The sequence below is a fragment of the Amphibalanus amphitrite genome, unplaced genomic scaffold, assembly GCF_019059575.1.
Source record: "Amphibalanus amphitrite isolate SeventyFive unplaced genomic scaffold, NRLGWU_Aamphi_draft 000412F_arrow, whole genome shotgun sequence".
Taxonomy (NCBI): Eukaryota; Metazoa; Arthropoda; class Thecostraca; order Balanomorpha; family Balanidae; genus Amphibalanus; species Amphibalanus amphitrite.
Genome location: NW_024881906.1, coordinates 364,269 through 375,421, shown reverse-complemented (window position 1 = coordinate 375,421; position 11,153 = coordinate 364,269). Strand labels below are relative to the sequence as shown.

Genomic DNA, 11,153 nt, shown 5'->3' with positions numbered 1-11,153 from the left:
CTTATGAAGTATTGTTAAAATGATATGACGTATATACACAATTGAACGTCTTTGCTGCATATATTATTTAGATAAAAGCCTTTTTACGATTATAAATTAAAATATGGTACAAATTTATTAAATAATTCCGGTTAAAAGAATATATTACTATACCAAACACAAAATATTTGCAGATGACGTCATACCTGAAGGAGATAACTCTTGGAAAATTTATCAAGAGCTATATTTTTGCAAGCATCAGGAACTTCAAAAATATTGCAGCACGTGTGTATTGTAGTGTCGTGTGAGGGTGGTTTGTTTTTATATTATTTTTGTATCCTTTGCCGTTGGAATGCAACGGATGGGTGCTCCTTTCAAAACATGTGGACGTAAGTTACTATGATATAAGCATGTGGTGGTGTTACATAATTTACAGCTAGCCCAGAGGCCAGAGATAAATTGCTTTTTTAAATTCAACTACCTACCTACCGGTTGGGGGAATGAAGGTCGTTTGAAGTCAATTCTTTCCATGCAACACCCATAGGTGTAATGTTAAAAATGTAACATATTGGGGGACACATCCCCCTCCCCGTCACCCCCCCCCCCCTGGTGGCGGAGCCCTTGGAATTGACAAGAACAGGCCCTACAGGACATTGTGCCATTTGTCCCAAAACAAGAAAATGAAAGCTAGTCAATTTGGTAGATCCCAACAGCTGAGAAACATTTCTTGTAAAGAAATAAAGTTGAGGGATGAATGGGTGGCGCTATGGCCCTGTTTGCCACACCAACCTGTGCTTGTGAATGACGCATCGCATGCTTGTGAATGAGTCTACAGACCCTCCGCCAGCCCTTGCCCATGTTGGGTACACCAGTGATTATTTCAATTGAAAGTTTAACAAATCACAGATAGGTGGTAATATGCTGTTCCTGGGTGTAGCATGGCCAGTTGCCAGTTGGCTGAGTATAGAAATGCAGGTCAAACAATGTGTAGCTTCCCAATTGCAAACTCACTGTTACTTGGTGACAGACACCTGATTCAACAGGCCACAAGATCAAGGATGTATTGCCTTTATTGTCAATTTCATATAGCCATCTATTTTCAGGAGAGTGAGACATTTTCTCACTGCATCCAGAGCACATCATGTACGATCTCCAAGTAAACCCACTACATGTGAAAATTCACAGTCAGACTTTCATAGATCATCATCCACTTACAAGCTGTGCAGCTCTCCTAAGGAATGCACAAGTCCTATCTCAGTGGCTGGGTTGCTGGAGCAGATCAGTTACATTGGAGGAATGGTGCAGCTTCAAAGGCATGTCCACATGGCAGCAAGTCTTCATGCGCAGGTAATCCAGCAAAATCTCCCCGTCAGCGTGGATGAAGTGAAGATCAGGAATGTACTGAAGGCAAACAATGTGGCATTTGAGCTGGGCTACACCTGTTTTATTATGGACTGCATTTTCTGCAAGCACAAGAAGGCAGGCAGAAAATCTGATGGAGAGAAAATGTATGTGAACATTATTACAGGTAAGAATGCCTGATATCATTTTTTCTCAGCAATTTACAATAGATTTATATTCTTACCAATTGGAGTTATTGTGAGGTAACAGTGATAATGTCACAAATCAACAGAGAGCAATACAGCCTTTTAGAGTTGTTGTCAAAAGTACAACCCTGCTTCTTCAATCTGAGTTCGGTGCAATATTTACATTTTTTTTTCATTTGGGTGTGAAATCAGATATCACAGTTATCTGCCTGTCCATCCTTATTGATGCAGGATCATCAGCGCTCCACCAAGTCCCTTGCAGACTGCAGGGACCCCGTTGTCTGTTGTCGCTGACGGGCCTGTGTCCGTGCCCCTGCTGACCTGTGCCTCTGTGGTTCCCCTCCCGCTGACCTGTGGCAGGCTCGTTTGTGTGCCACCAGTGTGGCCGCAGCGGCAGCTGGGCGCAGCTGGAGGACCACCTGAGTCTGCGGCGGCCCGGCGCCGGCCGCAAGGCCGCCCGTCTGCCGCCGGCCGCCGCCGAGGAGCCGACGCCGCCGCCGGCCGCCGTCACCCGCCTCTGGGAGGCTGCCCAGCCGGCAGAGTCCCTGGAGCAGGACGCGCTGCAGCCGGTGCTGGAGCGGCTCGGCCTGCGGGTGAGGTGGGGGCGGAGGAGAGAACGATCACGGCCGGCAGTTAGACAGACGGACGGCGGAGATCAGAGTGGTGCCATAGGGGAACGGACTGCTGCCCGCTGCTTATTACATTGCACAGGGTACTGAACTCGTAATCCTTGCAATAAGATACGAGAACTTGTCTTTTTCGCATTGTGACAGACCATTCTGTTTCATCGCAACGCCGCTGTGCCCCTGGATTTAAACGGACAGATTATGCAGTTAACTATTCCCTAACTAAAGACTTACTTAAATGTGTCGTCGTTGTAACCCATCTCCCCTTTCTCCACACAACCCGCTGCCTCGCAAGATACCGGTGCGACTTGCTGACTCCCCATATCCGTCCCCATCCGCTACACGGCAACAGCTTGACAGACTGGCTCCCACCCGACACTCTGCAGGGTATCAGCGCGGACACGTTGCGCCGCTTCGAGGCGCGTCTGACGGCCGACGGCGGTCTGGCGGTGCCTCTGCGGAGACCGGACGGCTCTCTGGCCGGGCTGCGCCTGCTGGCGGCGGCCGGTACCGAGCGCACGCTGCCGCCCGGACTGCCGCTGCCGGCCGGCGCGGGCACCGTGCGCGGCCGCGACTATGCCGTGCTCACCGCGCGACTGGTGGACGCGCTGGCCATCAGCGAGAAGGCCCGCCAGCCGGTGCTGGCACTGCCAAATGGTGAGCGACAGACGTATTGATAGAGGTCACACTCTACATAATATCATTGGTTGTATATTACCGGTCAAAAGTAATATATTTCATGATTACCGCAGTTTTGTCCATCGAAAGCACTGCGCTTATGCTGTTGCACATTCATGGGTATCCCGGCTCTTTGGATTGTGTGGACTGCGGTAGGACGTGGCGTCGTGGTCGTACCTCGTCTCTCTTCGTTACTCTTCCTGCCCCGTTGTGTCTCAGCGGGCAGCACCGCTCCAGCCCCGCTCTGGCCTCGCTCCCCGTGTACCTCCCGTCACCACCCTGTCCGGCTGTCCATCAGGCAGTAGCAACCTGCCGCCGGAGCTGCTACCGCACCGCTCCAGCCCCGCTCCCCGTGTACATATCGTCGACCGTCCCTCCACCATCTGTCCGCCAGGCAGCAGCAGTCTGCCGCCGGAGCTGCTACCGCACCTGGAGCGGTTCCAGCGACTCACTCTCTGGTTTCCTGATGACGTGGTCAGCTGGTACGCCGTGCGGGTGTTCGCGAGGAAACTGGCCGAGCGGCGCTGCTTCACCGTCAGGTCAGTGTGCTGGTGGGGAGCGCCGGTGGAGGGTTGGTCGGGATCGTTGTGTCGGTGCGGGACCCTGTAGTCTGACGATCCGGTGGTTATGTGATCTGTTTGGTCTGTGGCCTGATTGTCCTGTCGTGTTTCCATGTTGCTATTGCTCCCTTGGTAAATGTGTCGCCACCGTGCGTCACGGGTTTGCAGAGTGTTACGTGCTTTTGATGTTATATGCATTGCTTAACCCGCGACCTGGTGGTGGGGGGGGGGGCTATTTTTTGCCCCCCCCCCTCCAGACTTTTCGATATATCTCCAGAACCGCTGCGCCGATCGTCACCAAACTTTCAGTACCCTCCCGGACATCAATTTTACACATTGTGACCAAAAATTTTCCAAAGCCTATGATAGGTTGGCCGGAAATGACGTCAGAGTGACGTCATGTTCTGCCGTTTTCGACCCAAAAAAGGGTTTCACGGGAAGAGCTGTCAGGCCTATAGCTTTGCAAATACAGAAAAATGATAAAGACATAAAAGCTGTAGATTGAACAGGGCTACAAAACTGCTATCTCGGATTTTTGAAATTTTTGGATTTTGACCCCCAAAAATAAAAAATAGATTTTTTGGATATAAAAATCGAAAAATCCAAAAAGTTTTTTTGAATTTCGCAAAAACCGGAATGTATGTGATAGTCCTTACCGCCTTCCATCCACATACCAAATTTGAGATTAATACCTCTTTTTTGGGCGAAGTTATAGCGAAAAAACTTCAAAATTGATGACGTCAAATTTTCAAACTCAATTTTTAGCAATTCTAGACCCCGTAGCGCAAAACAAAGACCACCATTAGACTCCCCGTGACGAGCTGCATCGAATCAATGCCCATTTTATGCAAAACTATCAACTTTAAAATTAGTCTTATAACCAACACCATTGAGTTGGAAATGAAAAATTGGCCATAAAACATGTATCACACAACCTTAGTAAAGTTGGGCTCATGTGACCTGACCTGTTACCCTTGGTGACCTGACCTGTGACCTGACCTGGTATTGCCAGTGACCTCTAATAGCAACATATCTACTATATAGGCAACTGACGCCCTACCGCTGATTCTCGACAAAACGCGTTTTCCTCGGTGTTATAGCGCATTCCCTAGAAGACCCGTGAACGGTGAAAAATTTCATCTTTGACCTGACCTGTGACGTCATCGGTGACCCCCGAGGTCAATGAAATTTGGTTTCCTTCGACAAATTTGACAGGCCTTTCGAACGCCGTTTGAATTTTGCGGATCCGTCCAGTAGTTTCGGAGATACGAGGGGGGGGCAAAAAATAGCCCCCCCCCCCCACCAGGTCGCGTTATAAACAGACCCCACCAGGGCGCGGGTTAAAGCATCATAATCGACTCTAAATATACACAATTTAGCTTTGTATTGACGAATAATGTATTGATTGTTTTCTGACAAGTTAGCAGGGACAAGAATAGTCGTGATATTTTATATACCATTACTGTCCCCCGCCCCCCTTCCCCCCCCCCTGTGTGTTACGTGTATGTCAGTGCATTTTCCATTGTACAGGCCGCCATCGGAGCACGGCCCTCCGCTCCAGGCTCTCCAAGCGAGCGTCTCGCTGACGCGGGCTGTCACCCCAGCTGTGTCTGTATGCTATCTGACGTATGTTCCCTATCTCTCAGGCCATCCTCGGAGCACGGGCCTCCTCTGCAGGCGCTGCAGGCGGGTGTCTCGCTGACGCGGGCCCTGGAGGCGGCCGCCCCGCTTTACCACAACGCCATCACCACGTTTTCCGCACTGCGGCAGCACGTCTTCGAGGAGATCTCCAATGCCAATCAGGTATAACGGGATAGGATTGACGGGACGGGACATAGTAATTGGTGTCTGACGCCCACGCGCTGCTCAATCTACCAGCAGCAGCTCACCTTGAGCCTAATTACCTAGTCACCGGACTAAAAGTCAAAATATCATGGTGTCCCTCTATTATTTCTCTCAGCTGGTTGGCCGGAATGTAATAGATGGCTTGTGCCTGCCCATTCTTTGACCAGTGCCGTTCCGCTCCCCGGTGGCCGGTGTATTGTATTTGACCCGTGCCCCCCCCCCCCCCAGTCACTCACTCTCTCCCCTCCCCCGCTCCTTAGGTGACCGGCGTGCAGTGGAAGCGGTCGGCAGTTCCTCTGTCGCTGTCAATCGCGGACTCCCCCCTCCCTCCCCGTTCCTCCGGTGGCCGGTGTGTGGTATTTGACCCGTGTCTCCCCCAGTCGCTGACTCCCCCCCCCCCCCGTCCTCAGGTGGCCGGCGTGCAGTGGAAGCGGTTCCCGGCGCTGAACCGGCTGCTGCGCGGCCACCGGCGCGGCGAGCTGACCGTCGTGTCGGGACCCACCGGCGCAGGGAAGACCACCTTCATCAGCGAGTACTCGCTCGATCTCTGCATGCAGGGGGTGAGCTGACAGCCCAGTCGTCCTGTCTTGTTCTATCCTGACTGCTCAGTGCTCGCCGTCCTGTTCTCGCCGCCTCAATCTGCCCCTATTTGCAATCCAGGCGCCCTAAACCCCCAAATCAAAATCACCATCATCATCAATCCGCTTCTCTGCATACAGAGGGTAAGCCGACAAAGTGCAGCCGTCCTGTCCTGTTTCTGTCCTGTCTTCTCGAGTCTCGTCGTGTCCTGACTGCTCAGTCCTCGCCGCCTGAATACACTTCTCTGAAAGATAAGAGGTGAGAATTGCCTGGCGGTTGCCTGTACTCAGCTTTACCTTTCCGGTAGGAGAGGCTCTCTACCCGGACTCCGAATATGAACATCATTTTTCTGTAATTTACTGTATTGAACTCTATGATTGTTGATGGGAAGTGAGGTATCCCCCAGCCGAGTGCCCTTCTGGTAGTGTGCTAAGTGATTCATGCAATTCGCCTGTCTCTGACCGGATTGCGATCTGTCGCCACCAGGTGAACACGCTCTGGGGCAGTTTCGAGATCAACAACACGCGCCTGGCCAAGGTGATGCTGCACCAGCTGGCCAACTGCGCGCTCGACAAGCACATCGACAGGTTCGACCAGGTACGTACTCAGAGCTGAGCGGATATGAGACGATACTGAACGCGGGGATAGTCGGCATCACTGGTACACTGGAATATCGCTCAATATACCCTGACTGGAATATTGCTTTACTCAGAAGTGTCCCTCTAGTAGTCAAACTCGCAGATAGCTGGTAATGTTTCTATTTATCTTCAGCTTGAACACAAGATCAGTGATGTAAATTGTAAATGCTCACGATGCCTGATGTTCCATTTTATGACCTTTGAAATGATGTTCAGAGCATTCTCTCGTAACGCTTCTTACTCTCTTCGCTCGTAACATCCGATGTTTTCTATCTAGAGTTTGACAGATTAATATCCGTCTGGTTTCAGGCGGCCGATGAGTTTGAGAAGCTGCCCATGTGGTTCATGACGTTCCACGGCCAGCAGAGCATACCCCACGTGCTGGACGTGAGTGCTAGGTGATCGGGGGGGGGGGGGGGGTCAGGGGTGTATGGCATAAACTGGTCAGCCGAGACTCTCATTCATCAGCAACTATCTTGTGAAAAGCTTACAACCATGGGATGATTATCTGAGTGTGGAAACGTTTATTTAGGTACCCTGAAAAGTTAAAAACGCGGTACAATGTGTGATTTTATCAGCACCAAACTCGCACCTAAGCACTAACTTCTCCGCAAATCACTGACGAGTCTACCTCGTAAACTTTGATAAGAGACGCCTCATCTAATCCACGGTCTATTACGCCTCAAATCCATCTCTAGTCCATCATCTAATCCATCTCTGATGTAGCATCTAATCCATCCTGTAATTCATAAACGGTTGGCCTGCTATGAAGTCAGATAACTGAGGCTCTGACCCGCTCCTCGCCCTCCCAGGCCATGTCGCACGCGGCGTACGTGCACGATATCGGCCACGTGGTGCTGGACAACCTGCAGTTTATGATGGGCGCCGGTGAGCGCGGCATGGACCGCTTTTTCGAGCAGGATGCCGTCATTAGCCGGTTCCGGCGGTTCGCCACCATGAAAAACTGCCACGTCACGCTGGTCATACACCCAAGGAAGGTGAGACGAGGGCTTTCTCAGAAATCTGGCGGCCAGATGGCGGGAGAAGAGTCTCTGTTTTCTTGCGTGCGATCTGAAGACATGTAGTTGGTAGTAAGGCTCTTGCGGTCAGTATTTACTGCGAGGCTGGGCACAATAAACAATTGTGATGTGCTTGTTGCGATTCGTGAATGGAATGACTTTTCTTTCCAACTTCCGAGTCTCAACTGTGTAGCGACTAGCGAAACCGTGTGGCTGGGCATAATACGTTAGAGGAGTGGTGATTGGAGGTGCTGCTCCTCCGTCGATGCACTGCCGTTCACACCGCACTCGACTGCCCTCTCTCCGCGATACAGGAGCGGTCGGACGAGGAGCTGGGCCTGGCCTCGGTGTTTGGCGGGGCGCGCGCCACACAGGAGGCCGATAATGTGCTCATCATGCAGGTCCTGCGAACCGGCGACACCCAGAGGAAGTATATTCAGGTGCGGACGGCTCTCAGTATGAAACGCAGACAGCAGACGTTAATGACTCAGGTCTTCGAACTTCGTTCGTTAACTTCGAAAAGTGAATTTCGGTACTCTGACCCCGTTTGTTAGAAAACAAATGCGCCTTGTGTGTTGGTGCGGACAATAACACTGGCAATGACGGCATGGTCCTAACTCGTAAGTGGTAAGCGATATCCCAGCGTGCCACCAGCTGATCCATCTCTTGTCCACCAGGTTCTGAAGAACCGGTTCAGTGGAGACCTGGGCCCGATGCCGCTGCACTTCAACAAGGACTCACTCAGTTTCGTCGTCAAGAGGAAGAAGAGGGTGTCGGAGTCGGACCCGCAGGCCAAGGACCTTCCGGAGTCGCGAGGCTCGGACTCGACCGTCAAACAGAGGGTAAAGTCCGCGGCGGCGACACAGCCGCGGCAGACGGCCGCTGCGCCAGAGCCGCCGAGTGAAGACCCGGTCCCCGAGTAGGACGGTGGACCCGCCGGCAGGAGTCGATAGAGTGCTTGGTCGAAGTACGGGTCAACGGGGGCGGACCGACCGCCGTCCGCCGGCCCTAGCGCTGTGATCTCTGAACACACTGTGCCATCTCATCAGTCGCCTCCAGTCTGTGCCTGACTGCGGCCGCACCAGCTGTCAGTCCTAGTACCTGCTTCATGCAGTCGTCTGGCGGACTGGGCCGCGTTGACTGAAGCCAGTCCAGTCGTCAGTACCTGACCCGGGCAGCTGTCCGGCGGACCTGTTCCATTGTTACTGTCTGCCAGTCACTGTCGCAGCTGCCCTGAATACAGAGCTTCACTTTTTAGCTTGAACTTTATCGACCGGTGACGCGACAAAGGCAATCAATGTGGTTGTCGAACTTCAGTGAAGGGTGCACGAGTGGCTTTGAACTAGCTGGTTGTGAAAGAAAGCATGAACAGAGAAATTAATTGTTTTGCTTATACTTAATGCAAACGCCGCTTGATGGATAGCTTGAGAACAGTGTGCGAGTGTGGGCCTGTTAAATTAGCCTCGCATTTCCACTTACGATGTGGCCAATAGTCAGTGCATGATAAGTATAGGTCTGGCATCGCGTGCGTCACACCCTGAAGCTCCGTTCCTGACCTCCGCTTACGCCGATCGATCCCCATGGCCTCTCAGAGGCACCGTGCGTTTATCCGCGCCGTCTCGTCGGTGCCAACAGCCGGTACACAGTCTCGGAGTGCGTGTTTATTTGGGCGTCCGACTGCCGGGCGTGGCGGTCCGCCCGGCCCAGCTAGTGTTAGCAGCCCCGCAGAAACAGATACCGGCACGCACAGCGCGACACACACAGTGACCGGAGAGCAATCAGATGCCAGAGAAAGACTCGGTCACGCGTATAGCTGATTAGCCCAGCGTAAAGGAACCACCACGGCGACAGTAGCAAAAAAGCTTCGGTGCTGCCTTCCGGTATTAACACGGCTGCCCAAAATAGGAACAGTTCGATAACAGCAGCTGTACGCTCCTATGAATACACACTGATTTGTAATAGTCTGTAACAGTCGATCATTTACGGTACTGCGAGAAGCGGGACGCGCCCGGAGAGTCGCGGTGGTCACAACGCCGTCACTTGGACGTCAAAATGCAACAGCCGCCGGTCCGAAGGACGGTTCATAGGCCGGCGGCCGTCCAGTGTTACTACAGTCACCATGTCAGTCCAGTTCAGACCACAGCAACAGACACAGAGAGACGACAGAGGCACAAAATGCTGACCCCACCCACCCTCAGCAGTCGCGGGCTGCTGGTGAATAACCCCGATCCCCGGCAGCACATTTCACCCCGCCCGCAACACGGATACACGAACTCCTGACACCACTGCCAGCCCGGGGCGCGCTCTGCGCCAGGCTGGCTCGAGAATACGACCACACTCGGTTAGACGGCCCGACGATCGGCTGGCTTCCACGGCGCTGGCGGCGTCAGCCGGTACTTTGGCGAGCGGCGCGGGAGCGGACGGACCGATCCGCTCCACGGGCTACGACAGACACGTATGATAGTTAGAGTGACTACACTGTCGCGGACTGTCACCTACGTCCCCAGACGTATTCGCCGAATTCGCGTGTCACTCAGAAGGCTTTATCCCGGAGGTGTAGAGGACACTGACACTGTACGCGGGCTCTCGCCAGTCAGACTTTCGGTGGGCGATCTGGCGCAGTGAATAGTCGGCCAGCACGCCTTGTCGGCTGACGCAGTTTAGCTGTAGTTGTCGCCGCCGCCGCTGGGTGGCAGCACGTTTACCGTCGGTACTTGCCGAGGAAGGCCTTGCAGTTGGGGCAGCTGTGCTCCTTGTCCATACACTCGTCCATGCAGCAGGGAATCAGGCAGCAGCCCATCCAGCAGCTGGCGAGAGAAAAGATAAAATCAGATCCACTCATGGATCAGGCAGCAGCCGAATAAGCAGCTAGGGGCATACGGAGGAACTCAGACTGAGGGTCTCGTGGATTGTGCGGCATTATTCTCTAGCTCTAGCTGCTGGAGGGCGTCTGCAACATGGCATCAGCTAAAAAACAATCAAATCAAGAAGAAAAATAGTGTCAAATATAAGCGACCGAATCATTCCACTTCTTCCATCAACACTTAATTTGATCGATGACACAAATCGTGGGGTTATCACGATACGAGTTATCGATCAATCAAGCAATCAACAGCAATTAACAGAGCAAGGCCCCAAGCTGATCCCACCGAGCCCCACTCACCCGAAGAGCGCGATGAGCGCGCCTGAGAGCCAGGCCATGGTGGAGGGCGACGTTTTGACGGTGGACTCGATCTCGGCGTGGCAGTGCGGGCAGATCATGTGCGTGGGGTTGGGGCCGGGCGGCACCACGGTGGTCACCACCGGCACGTGCACCTGGTGCGCCGCCACTGGAACGGGGAGAGACGGGAGGGGAGGTCAGAGGGGGTCACAGACTGATCACAGGCCATGACAGACCAATACGCAATCAATCCGCCGCGATCGCTGAGGCAGACGGCAGTGGGACTGGGGCGGGTCAGACTGACTGAGCACAGTCCACAGACTTAATGAGTCAATTAACTCTTAAAGCCATAAGAGAAGACGACGTTGTCGCGGGGGGGGGGGTTGAGAAGAAATCACTAGGACATTGCATTGAATTAAGAGGAGGTTTACAGACCAACGACCAATGGACTAGAATTCAATCACACAGCATGCCAGCGTCAGAACTGAGCAAAAGCTTCTCAAACAAGTCGATCTGCTTTGA

The 11,153-nt window shown here is 52.9% G+C and overlaps 2 protein-coding genes across 9 annotated transcripts in view; one reads left to right on the top strand and one right to left on the bottom strand.

Annotated features, from left to right (window-relative positions):
* The first annotated feature begins 236 nt into the window (after positions 1-236).
* LOC122390856 (twinkle protein, mitochondrial-like) lies at positions 237-8,728 on the top strand. Its single transcript, XM_043384239.1, has 12 exons — positions 237-368; positions 1,083-1,507; positions 1,887-2,119; positions 2,539-2,809; positions 3,225-3,369; positions 5,037-5,193; positions 5,646-5,795; positions 6,301-6,411; positions 6,762-6,839; positions 7,265-7,450; positions 7,786-7,911; positions 8,149-8,728. Exons 1-12 carry the CDS (start codon positions 361-363, stop codon positions 8,392-8,394), a joined length of 2,136 nt encoding a protein of 711 aa, XP_043240174.1. The 5' UTR covers positions 237-360; the 3' UTR covers positions 8,395-8,728.
* Positions 8,729-9,112: 384 nt separating this feature from the next.
* LOC122390858 (LITAF domain-containing protein-like) overlaps positions 9,113-11,153 on the bottom strand; it is a 34,240-nt gene continuing 32,199 nt past the window's right edge. For all 8 annotated transcript variants that reach the window (XM_043384252.1, XM_043384248.1, XM_043384245.1 and 5 more), the window contains 2 exons: positions 10,635-10,800; positions 9,113-10,278 (listed from right to left, as the gene is read on the bottom strand). In XM_043384252.1, coding sequence (XP_043240187.1) covers positions 10,173-10,278; positions 10,635-10,800 — 272 coding nt within the window. In that variant the 3' untranslated portion in view covers positions 9,113-10,172. The remainder of the gene's footprint in view (positions 10,279-10,634; positions 10,801-11,153) is intronic.

Coding starts and splice junctions, on each gene's coding strand:
- LOC122390856 (XM_043384239.1), top strand. Junction 5,796..6,300: donor TCGATCTCTGCATGCAGGGG/GTGAGCTGACAG, acceptor TGTCGCCACCAG/GTGAACACGCTCTGGGGCAG. Junction 6,840..7,264: donor GCATACCCCACGTGCTGGAC/GTGAGTGCTAGG, acceptor TCGCCCTCCCAG/GCCATGTCGCACGCGGCGTA.